A 12,197-nucleotide genomic window follows, 5' to 3' on the forward strand; every position below is an offset into this window, starting at 1 on the left:
AGAATGAATACCCACAGACGTTTAAAAAATAAAAAAAGAGTTCATTTGTATATTTTGTTTGTATTCATTCCAAAAGGCTCTCTATAAAACATGATATGATTCCAGTTGCATCACTTAAGCTGAATCAAGGACCTCACTTTCTTTTTAAAAGGAAAAAAACAAACCAAAAACAAAACAAAGAAACAGAAAAATAAACCAAAACACCAAAGCTGTAAGTTGAGAGATAAGAAAATGCTATTAAAAAGTAACGTATTGGCACCTTGATCTGCTGAAGTTTATATTGGATGACCAAAGAAAGGAAGGTAATTCAAGAAGCTTTTGCCCTTGCTTGATTCTGGATATAAAAAATGAATCAGAAGGGGTAGGGAGGATGTGGGCTTTTCTTACATCACACTGCTTGCTGTTCTGAATCTCTTTCAGGGGAAAGTCAGGGGAACTGTGAATTGTTGTCCTTTTCCTGATCACCTGCTCATGTTCCTGAGACAGTGTCAGTGCTTTATCCTCATAAAATCTAGTACAGTAGCATGACAGCAGGACTGGAACAGCACTCTAATCTCAATGTGACCACAAGATTAAGCTGAAGGCTGAGAAAACCACTTCCAAAATGCAAGTCAAGATGATGACAGTTCCACACTTTCCCAAGATGGACTGTAGCTGAGACAGTGTGAAAAAGCTGTATACGACCTGTACCATAGTCACAAGTGTGATGTGCTGCTTGTAAATCTAGTAATGAAAAATCATTTGTAGAACCAAATTAACTGGCTCGTAAAAAATATCTCTTTACTCTTACTCTGCATTGCTGTGACGAGTTAAGCAGACAATACATAACAGCAAACCTTTCTCCTTAATACTAAGTAAGAAAACTCTTAACAGCTTCACTGCCATAAGGTAATAGGAGCTCTGTAGCAGTGTTTCTGGTACAATTCACAGATTAGCTTGTGAGAGTTGATTAACTTATTTTTTCAAATTTGTAACCTAAACTCTCTGTATCTTCTTTTCTGAAGATTTTTTTAATAATAAAAAAGTAAAAAGAGAAAAAATCAGTCAAGCACTCAAGAGAATACATTAATTATATTAGACCTTATAAAGTCTTTTGTAACTATCATAAGTTAAAGTATGAGAAAATCTACCTACTCAATCTACCTACTCACTTTAGAGCCTAGCTAACCAGGGGGCAGGTTATAAAAGGGTGTAATCAGCTGTGGGGGCTAGACCAACCAACTAGGAAAGGATATAGGAATTGTTGCCTTAACACAGTCCCATAAATAAGGCATTTCCCAGAATGGGGGACCTGCTTCAGCCCAAAAGCAATGATGACCTGAAGGTTTTATGAGAGGAGAACCCTCTTGCTTTAAGGGGGATGGCATAGTAGGCTACTGACATTAATCCCCTATATATTAAGAGGGAAAGACTGGGAGAATAATACCAATGATGTCTTGTGGGTTTGTCATTTTTTCGTTAGGAAGTGATAGAATTTGAAATGTCTAGGAAATGGCTAATATATTGCAAGTTCCTACTAATGGTAGGATGCTATCCCCCATAACTGCATCCAACCCATCTTTCCTCTGGTTTGAGAAAATTTTTCTTGTCTGCCTATTCTCTACTAGTCTGTACTAATCAGACCATCCTCCTTCCCCTCTTTCTTATTGCTGAGACTTCTCTGCTCTTCAGGGCTTGTTTCCTCTCACCATCATTTTTCATGTGAAACAATAATTTGTGAGGCAGAAATGTTTCGAGAAGCAGGAGATGCTGTGTTATCTTTCTAACTGCACCACTGGCCCTGTTACAAGCAAGTCGTCTTACCTTCCTGCTTTTTTCCTTAACCCCCATCCAAGTCCCTAAACTTAAGGTTCCACACTTGAAAAGATAAACGCTGCTCAAAACGCTGGATATACAGCTACATTTATTTGCTTCTTTCAGCCAAGAAATCTACTTAACATTTCTTCCTGCAGACTGAAAGAAAAGGTGCATGAACTTGTGTGATGTTGAGTACCTTCTGATGTAGGATGAGTGCATTAACATTTGTTGAAGCCTACAACAAAATCCAGACTTGCAATATCTCTCAGTCTACTCAGCAATTTACAAGACAAGTCACCATATTTCTCATTATGTACAGAAAAAAAACCCCACAGAAGTTAGCAAATAGTTATTGATAATATACAGAAATAAGCCATGGGAGGCCAATTAATACAATTAAATGAATAAGAAAATATTAACAGGAAAAAAAATAGTAATGAATAAGTAAGGCCTAAATATCCTTGAAAAAATATAGTAATCTGTGGGGGGTTTGCCCTAAGATGTTATAAAAGTTAACACAGACTAAACTATTGTTCTGAATGCTAATCTATACTACCTAGTTCTCTCACTGCAACCATACCCCAATAACTGTAGACATATGGACTTAGCAAATGGTATCTAAGCTGTGCATGGTACTAAACAAGCTGTTAAAAAGCTGAGCAAGTTAGACTGTCCACTAACTATTCATCAAGAGAAATAAAGAAGCTCAAACAATTTATAGAAATACTGGTTTAGTCTGGGAAAATGTCTCTGCTTTTCTCTCACAAGCAACATCATCTTCCTAGGATTGCTGGATGAACTAGCAAAATCTGATTTCCTCAACATACTTGGTAGGTGCCAAAAGGCAAACTTATTAATTTGGAATATGTGAAGTTGTTGTAACCAGAATGGCCTTTCACATTGTCCTAAATGTTTTTGATAACCCACACCATCATCTGCAGAAATTGAGAAGGTGATTATAGACATGAATTGGAAGTAAGTCAGTAGGAATAGGTGGCTTTTATTGCCAGTGACATTTTTCAGCATTAAAATCTAGAAAGAGCTAGGAAAAACATGGGGAATTTGCTGTGATTTCTTGAAATGAAAGCTTCTATTCAGCTTTAATAAAGACATCAAAAATAGTTTTCATTTGCTAAATAAGTAAAGGGCCAGGTTGAGATTGTCCTAATAACCCCTGGCATCTGTGAGTTCCAGCAGGCAGAATACAGCCAGAATATGCAACAGTGCTTGAAAATGTTATAGAAACATTGTCAGAAAACTCACAGCCCTCTTGTCATAAAGCAGGATCAGCTATAGCTGCCTCTCAATCAACCGCTGATGGTTTGTCTGGGTTATGGATTAACTGTACTGCAAGACCAGAGACTCCTGAAAGGCTCACCACGAGCCAGCTCACATCCGTGAGCAGAACTGTGTTGTGTTGGCAGGACTGACATGCTGGCTGGCTCCACACCTGCTGGGTCCCCACCCTCCACTCCTTTCCCCATTGCATTCTCATGGTGTGATCCCAAAGGCCACCTTGCATTCATTCTGTACTTCCTGGGGGTTTGAGGTAGGGGTGGCTTTTGAGTGTTTTGGGTTTTTTTCTTTCCCTTTTCATGTTCCTCTTAATAATCAAGAGCTGACTAGGCCCACACATATGAATGCACCTGATGAAGTGAAAATTCTCTAACACAGAAAATATATTTTGGATATGTTTTATAGATACAATCCTTCTAGAAAAAGAGAAAGGGCAGATCTTCATTGTCATTGATGTTGTCATTATAAATCTTTTTTCAGTGGTTGCCACTCATAATTCAAAAACCTTCCTTTCAGCATTTGATTGAGCTGAAAACCAGAGGACAAGCCATTTCACCCCTATTTGAATCTGTCATTTGAAGAGTTTCAAGCTCAGACAAGTTTTGATGAGTTTGAACTGAAATAGAGAGTATTACAGGTGGGCCCTGACTTACCTTGATATGTAGCTACCCACTAGCTTCAGCCACTCCTTCAAGAGTTCAAAACTGTGTTCAGCATAGGAAGTACCTTGTCTAGAACTCTAGGAGCTTCTCATGGACCTACTAAGCTAGGGAATTAGCTATAACAAACCCTAGTTCGCATCCAGCGTATCCCTGATCCTATTTGATTTATTTTATACTGCAGTTATTGATACACAGCAGATTGCAGTGAAATAAACAGAGTATTTTGAGATTTAAAATCTTATCAGTATGCAGCACTATAAAGAGGACTGTGGATGCTGATCTAGTCCACCTACTTTTCTGGTGGCCAGATTTTCTGTAATAAAAATGTAAATAATCCCTAGAATGACATACTAGTTTAAAAGACTTCTACTTTTCTTCTGTAAACTGGCAGCAAATTGTCTTTCTTTGCTAAGTGTGTTTATTTAAGAGTATTTTTTTCATGCTAAAGAAGCTAAAACCAACATGACCTTGAGTATGGTCAATGTAAATATAACATTGCATTTCTAGATATAGCAGTTATTTCTCCCAATATGCTCCTGGTAGATAGCCTCAAATACATATTGACTCCCTAGTTCCTCAGCCTTGCAATTTTGAAGTTATATATTCTAACATGTTAAGATCTGAAAAAATCCTTAAGCTGAATGCACAATTTCAGTGATTTACGTGCAATGTGAAGTACTACACCTGTAAATGGCCATTCCTATTCATTTATAATTTTGTTAATGTATAGCTTATAAATTTGAGAAAAAACATTCACAAGTAAATTAGTCACGCAATTGTATTTTAAAATTGCTTATGCAGTTGATCTGAGGCCATTAAAAACACAGATCCTTTTACTTCTATGTTCCATATGAGCAATCAGAGGAAAAAGCTACAAACAATTCTGCCCGTTACTTATTCCAGACTTAAGATTTGAACTACAGAGCTAGGGATTCAACTGAGAGGAAAAGCTTACAGGACTGAAAAAACCTCTGAGACTTCCTGATGGGATATTTATTTCTCATGAAATGGTTCAAAACAACTCATATAAATATTATTTCTATTAAAATGAATTCTTATATTCACCTTCCTAATTTAATACTATTTTCCATTTAAGGGTTTTGAAACATCTTGCAGCTACTAATGTAATAAGCCCATGATATTTCTCTGAAGATAAGAGAAATTATTCTCATGTGATTTAGACTGATTCAGCACTGCTTGTATTAGTGGCAGGTTTCATCTTGATCCTTTTTTTTCTGGTAGTAGAGATTGCTCATGTGTATAACCTGTTTACAAAAGAGTTTGTGTCAAGAGACTGATATAAAGGAGACATAAATGATCTTAACAGACTAAAGAATAAAAAAGAAATATAATGGGCAACAAAGACACAGTGATGCACAAAATAGAAACAAAACATTTCTTTAGAAAAAAAGTACAACTTCGGTATTAAAAACACCAACGTTCCCAAAATTCAGAGATATACAGGGAGTTACCACTATATATCAGCACAGTGGAAAGAGTCTTTTGAACTAAAAGGGGACATTTTGATATTTTATTTAGTTTTAGGAGGGGGGGGATGTTTTTATTTTTGGTAATATAAATGTTATCTTCACCTATGTAATAAATTGTCATTACTGTGAATATCAAACTTACAGGTGATTTATGCTGAACACCTATTTCTCACATGGGGAGATCTACCTGTAGGAAGGGAAGTGAGTACAGGAGTGAGGAATCAGTGAAAGGGGTAGCAGTTTTCTTGTAGCACTGTGGTTTTGCAAAAGCTCCACATTCCATGTTGACCAAGAAAGCTTCACTCAATTACTGCTGGAACTTCATCCAGCCTAGATGTGGCTTTGATACAACACTAACATCACAGAAAAACAAGCCCAGGAAATTTCAGCTGCTATAGCCTGTTTATCAGAATGCTTTTCTTCCTCCCACAGTCGTATTCAGCATTATTTACTAACCTGTTTCTAGGGGAAATAAGGAGCTGAATTGCACTCCGGTAACTGAATCCACTTACTCCTAAGCCATTTGGATCAGTAGAACCCTTAATAAATCAAGAAGAAGGTAGGAGCAGGGGTAAGTGAATTTCCCAGGAAGGATCCTTCACTCCTTGCTGGGGAAAGCAGGGCTATTCACTTTCCCTGTAGAGTCACCAGATATCAGATTTGCTAATTTCCAAGGAGTATTTCATCACCCCTATGGACTCTTCTCAGGTTTGGGGCAGGAGAATTCTCTACCTTTGCTGTTAAATCTGTGACACTGTGCAATGAAGTATTTAGATTCCTGGGGCCAGAAAAGGGAAACACAAGCACAAGCATAAACAGTTTATTACTTGTACCTAAAGGGCAAGGCATAAGGAGTCAAGAACCCTAATTTTTGGTCCTTGTTCCATAATTATTTCTGTATTTTGCTCCCTTACATACAGCTATCATTGGGTAAACAGGGTATGAAGAAGAGTACTAATCCTGTTCATAGCTGAAGCCTCTCTGCCTTGGCAGTGAACTCAAAAGTTTGCTCTCTTTTTCTCAGGGCCCTACAACATTCTTATCTAAGCTGTCCGCAGCTTTCCTCTTCATCTGTTTTTGTACTGCTTCTAGCACTTCTTTGTTCGTTCGCACACAAGCAAACAGGCACAGTGGGTCCAGTGAATTCTTTGTGCATTGAATATACTGCACATCAGTACAGTACATGACTGGTAGGTCTGGCATGTCTGGGAAATATTGAACTGCCTGAGCATGCAATCCAACATGTCTGGGATTTCCATGCCGGCTATGTTCACAAGTCCTGGAAAAATACCTACATATTTTTCATAGACCAATTCATTTTTCCACATGAGGGGATTAGTACACTGTAATCAGTTAACTTTTCATCTTTTGATAAACTAAGCTTATTAAATTCAAGCCTCTGATCACGTATTGTATCATACAGCATCCTCTTTAGCACTAAAATCACTATTGCAATTCCCTTCTGCTCCATCTCGGGTTTGTGAACAGTGTTTTAAAAATACAGTCGCAGGAACTATATGCCTCATTCAAAAAGCAATCTCAGCGATGCTATACATAGAAGGCAAACCCCCTTCATGTGCCTCGTCAGTAAAAGACACGACCAAAAGGCAGTGTTTCCCGTTCATAGGAAACAGTATGTTTTTACAAACTGCTCTCATCCAAATCACGGTGGGTTTTTGGTGGAAACTTCTGGTGAATCAAAAGTACTCTGACCCCTGCAGGTGCTTCGGCAAACTGACACGAGAGGGCTGACAAGAGGGAAGGAAGAACCTGCATTTTTGAAGAAACGACACAAAACTTCTTGCTTGGTGCGTTGCTTGACCTGGGAGTATTGTCCATTTGCTATAACATTCAGAGTTTGAACGCTTGTCTAATATGACCTTAGGGGTTCTTTGCTGACCTACTGCTTTCTAGAATTCAGCAACACACAATGTTTTTAGTTGTTCTCAAATTATACATTGGGTTTGTTTATACCAAAACGCAGAACCTTTAGAGAGATCAGCTTGCCATTTGCTTTCCAAATCTGTTAAAAATATATCAGAGTATTAGTTCAAATACCATTGCCCAGTAGATCACTGTTTGTCCATTCATTGTTGAGGTATGTCAGCCATATGGTCCTAATCCATGTAATGTATGCTGTATCGACGGTGTTTTATCACAATAATGGAGTTTCACTGAAAAAAAGACCAATGTCTTGCAAACTATTGGGGCAAATTAAAACATTATAGCTCTTGAAAAATAATCTACAATTTAGTTTAAGTTCTAAACAGATCATAATACAGCCTGATATTCCGCTACGATAAAGACATTATTTTTAAAAATAGACTAATATGGCAAATGCTTTCTTTTAGACAAATACGGAAGTGCTTTATTTTTCAACATTGTGTTACATGGCTGCATTGTTTCCATCAGCAATGAGCCTGTGCTAGTAATAGGGAACCTTTGTTACCAGTAGGTATTTAGGCTGGAGTGAACGACAGTGACTTACAGTGCTTTTAAAACACACCAAAAAGGTATGCTAGTCCTGACAAAGCTTTACACTACAGTTTTTTCTTTTCCTGGTGGCACCTTGTCCTTTGCCTTGTCAGTGGGGAGCTTTGCCCTTCAATAGCAGCTCCTTGGTTGACATGAGAACTGGTTCTTTCTGCCAAAGTGGGACAAGCGCGTGGGACTGGAGAAACTGTAGAAGCCATACTTTGGCCCCCTCCACAATAACCTGTATTAAGTTGCCAGAACCTCTTTCCCAAATCGTTGGCACAGGTACGTGTAACCCAAGCCTTTCCATGCTCAGCACCCTGCAGCTGACATAACCCACCTGCGAAGCCAATGGCTTCACCCTCTGAACGGTCACAGCTCCGCGCATTCCTGACCGCGGGATGCGCTGTTCCCAGAGCTGCCTACGCACTTTGGGCAGGGCAGGACACGGCAGCTGCAGGTCCTGCTCTCAGATTATACCGACGGGCTGCCCTGTGCAGCCAACTACCTCCCGTTTCCCTGCTGCCTCCTCCGCCCGGTCGCTGCCGCCCGCGGTTACCGAGCGCAGACACGGCAGCGGCTCGTCCTTCGGTAACACCGTTCCTGTTGGTTTCCCTCCGGCCGCCCCTTCGCCCCGGCTCGGGGTAGGCATCTCCTGCCCGCCGCGCTCCTCCGGAGCGCCGAGCGCTGCCGCCTGCCGGTCCTCCGGGGCCGCCGCCGCCGGGCCCACCGCGGCAGCGCCCCGCCACCGCACCGCCCGCCGCGGCCCCGGGCCGCCCTCGGCCCGCGTAGCCCCAGCGCTCTGGGCGGCACAGGGGCAGCGACAGGAGCCTGTCGGCAGGGGACCGGCCGGCAGCCGCGGGTGCCTCTCGCCCGTGTGCCGGCGAAGAGCGCCTGGCGGACCGGGGGCGGCTTTCGGTGCTGCGGTCGGCGGGCTAGCCGCGGCACCGCCGCTTGTTTACGAACGGGCGTAGGGGAGCCCCGGGCCAGCGCTCGGGATGGCAGATCAGCCCCTCCCAGCCCCGCGGAGCGGGTCCGCCCCGGCTCCTCCGCACCCGCGGGGCACCTGGGCGCGCCCGCAGCCCGGCTGCGGGGACGGGACGGGGCGGGGCGGGGAGCGCGCGGCTCTGCCCTCCCGTGGCGCCAGGGCTGAGCGGGCACGGAGCCGCTCCTCGTCCCGGATCCCCGCGCCCCTCGAAAAGGCAGGCGGAGGAAGAGGAGGAGGCTCCCGCCGCCGGGCACGGCGGGGCCCCTTTCTCGATTCCCCCCGGTGTTGCCCTGCTGTGGCTGCACCCTTCGCGGGGCCCTCTCCCACCACGCCCCCGGTGTTCCCCGGGCCGCCGCCAGCCCATCCCCGCGGTCTGGCGCCGTCGCCTCACTCCGCTCCGCTCCGCGCCTAGAGCCCCGGGAGGGGGAGGGGAGGGACAGGGGGAGGCGGTGGCGGCGACCGCTGTGGGGCCCAAGCTGCTCCTCGCCTCCGCTGCGCCTCTTCCAGCCCCGGGATCTGGTGCTGCGGGGGGGCGGGAAAGGGAGGGGGCGGGGCCGGCATGGGCAGCAGCCAATGAGAAGGCGCAACCCGGCAGCTGGGGCGGTGCGAAGGCGGTCACCGCCCAATGGGGGAAGGGCAGAGGGCGCACTCGGAGCGGGGCGAGAGTCAGGCAGGAGGCGAGTAGGGACTCGGGCAGCGAGCGGGACACAGCAGCCGCCACCGCTTCAGCCGGGGCTCGCTCGTAGCCGCTCGACCGGACGGCGCCGCGGGACCGGGAGCCGGTGGGTGAGGGACGAACGGACTAAGGGACGCCGCTTCCCGGAGGGGGCAGCGGGCGGAGCCGCCGTCCGGAGGAGAAGTTTGGCCGAAGCGGCCGCCTTCGCCGAGAGAGGAAACTTTCCTCGGGGGGCCGGAGGCGGGGGCGGCGGGAAGGAGCCGCGGCGCGCTCGGGTCCGCCGCCCGGTGAGGGGGCTTCCGAGAGGCTCCCCCCCGGCCCAGGCCGGGCTGCGGCGGCTGGGATGTACCTGGCAGCGGTCTCGGCGGGGAGGAGGCGCACGGGCGGAGACGTCGGCTGGCACCTGGCGGCGGCGGGGTGGCTGTTCCTGCTGGCTCTGCTGGCCCTGCTGCTGGGCGACTCAGGGACGCGGGCGCTCGTCTGCTTACCCTGCGACGAATCCAAATGCGAAGAACCGAAGAGCTGCCCCGGTAGCATCGTGCTGGGGATCTGCGGCTGTTGTTTCATGTGCGCTCGGCAACGGAACGAGAGCTGCGGGGGAGTCTATGGGCTGCACGGGGCTTGCGACCGGGGCTTGCGCTGTGTCATCCGGCCGCCGCTCAACGGAGACTCCATCACCGAGTACGAAGTGGGCGTCTGCGAAGGTGAGAGACGGCGGGACATCATCCATCTATCTCTCCATCCCCTGGGGTGGGGGTACCCGCTAGGCGGCAGGAAGGGAAGGAGGGCGCACCGGCGCCTAAGACATCTTAGACGCCGGTGCGCCTTCCTTTCCTTCCCGCCACCCGCCTGTCCCATCTGCGAGCGTGTCTTTTTAACCCTCCCTGTCTAAAAAAAGACCCAAAAAACCCTACTTACAAGTTTTACACTCAATTTTCGTAAAGACTGTACAATTTCTCTGTTTCCGTAGCGCCTTACTGGTTTGCTTAATAGCTTATACCAGCTACTGATGCCCAACTACAATTCCTTGATAAAGGACTCGGGAAGGGTTTGGCAGATGGAGATCGGCGGAGGTCAGTCGTGCACACATGATGCCTGTTCCGGATTCCCTCCTCTGTAAGGAAGCAACAAAGGCTGATCATCTGTTGTAAAGTTTTCCTTCCTGTTCCTGTCATTTAATATCTCCCCGTCCATCCTGCTCGATATTTGATAAGGGGTGTCTTTTTCCCTGCTGGGGCATCAGGGGGTGGGAGAAATACCCACGGCAAAACTCCTCTCAAAGTCACTTCATCTTCCTGCCAGCTACTTGGTGAGGTGATGAATTGGTATGAAATGCAAAAGGAGTTCACTCCCACTTCAAATTTTGTATCTACCAGAGTCCCTAAGACTTATTTTTTGTATGTTATAATTTAACAAAGGCCAGAGGCAAATTTTTAGTCTCTTTCTCTTGTACCTCTAGTTCCATTTTCCCCCCCAAGTTGAGGCAAAACATGGCGCTCTAAAGAGATTACAAATAACCAGTAGTTTGGGATATGTATAAATGTATATGTGATTCGGAGCGGGAGCTTCGACAGTTCTGGAAAAGGAGAGGGAGGCGATCTCCTCTCGGCGGGTAGAGGGCAGTAGAAAGTCCAGAGAGCTGGTGAGGCAGCATCTGTCCAAAAAACTTGCATTTAAAATGATGCACTATTTTGAGAAAGCTAAACTCGGTCATTTTTAGTGGGCAGCTGACCTTTGTCCTGGCTCTCATTATTAGTTTGAAACTCCATTTGCCTGCATAACCAATGAATTGCAAGCCACAGCAGAGCAGGGCAATGTGTCCCGCCTGTGCTACAACCAATGCCATCAGCCTCATCAGCTATGCTTTGGTAGGACAAGTTCCAGGGTTAAAAGCTGTGTTGTTAAACAATTAAAAATGGCCCTAAAGTCTTTTGAAGACCTTGGTTGAGACCATGTTGGCGAATATGTATATTCTTGTGGTCTCTCTTATTTTTAACGTGTATTGGAAAAGTTTTCATAAACAGAAAAGTACAACCAAAGGCACTTTAAAACCTACCTGGTTTTGGAGGAGTTTCTTTTGTCGTGTGTTTTCAAGTAAAAGCTTAGCTAAAACAGCTTCCCCCATTCCCCGTGGTTAAAGGAACTAAAAGTCTGCAGTCATTAAATGCCTTAATGTTCCAACTCCCTTACTGTATCACAGTACGGACAACTCTGGCAGTTTAAGAGTATTTCATTCCTTTGAAGTGATGCAATCTGTACGTTGCTGTAGTTCAACTCATAACACGTCCCATTTACTGTAGAAAATAGTGTGAAGCATTTGTTGGCAAGATTGCATTTCAATTAGTGTTGTGGTTAGGAACTAGATCCAGCTGTCCCTATAGGAACAGTCAAGGAGATAACTTATCTATTTAATTTTCATTCTCATAAATGAAAAGCAGCTGAGCTGAACTGTCAGCCTAATAAATAGTCCTGGAATACCTATTACTGAATTGTCAGGAAACTGCCTCATTCTAAGGAACAGAAGCAATTTGCTGTTCTTTGTGGTGCTTGTTGTGCACGAGGTGGCAGCAAGGATAAAAGGGGACTTACTGTACTGCCTCTGATCACAAAAATGAGGTTGAATAGCTCTGGTTTTTTGATTGTGATGACCTAAACAGTTGTGCAGTTTACAGGCACATGTGCAACAGGCTAGGGTAGTGATGCCTGATCTGTGAGCCATGCTGTTATCTGTTAACAGAATAAAGGCTGCTTTTTTTAATTGTCTTGTCCACTGGGAGTGCAAACCCTTTCCTACCCCAGTTCAGGGAGGAGGA

The 12,197-nt window shown here is 45.2% G+C and overlaps 1 protein-coding gene across 2 annotated transcripts in view; it reads left to right on the top strand.

The window, feature by feature from the left end:
• Nucleotides 1–9,380: 9,380 nt before the first annotated feature.
• Nucleotides 9,381–12,197, top strand: part of CRIM1 (cysteine rich transmembrane BMP regulator 1) — a 170,631-nt gene continuing 167,814 nt past the window's right edge. The window contains exon 1 of one of the 2 annotated variants that reach the window (XM_027681615.1): nucleotides 9,381–10,088. In XM_027681615.1, the coding sequence (XP_027537416.1) occupies nucleotides 9,728–10,088 (361 nt within the window). In that variant the 5' untranslated portion in view covers nucleotides 9,381–9,727. The remainder of the gene's footprint in view (nucleotides 10,089–12,197) is intronic. The other variant, XM_027681617.1, reaches the window with a different exon arrangement.

This window comes from Neopelma chrysocephalum, unplaced genomic scaffold, assembly GCF_003984885.1.
Source record: "Neopelma chrysocephalum unplaced genomic scaffold, ASM398488v2 Primary Assembly neopelma1_61, whole genome shotgun sequence".
In the NCBI taxonomy this organism is placed as follows: Eukaryota; Metazoa; Chordata; class Aves; order Passeriformes; family Pipridae; genus Neopelma; species Neopelma chrysocephalum.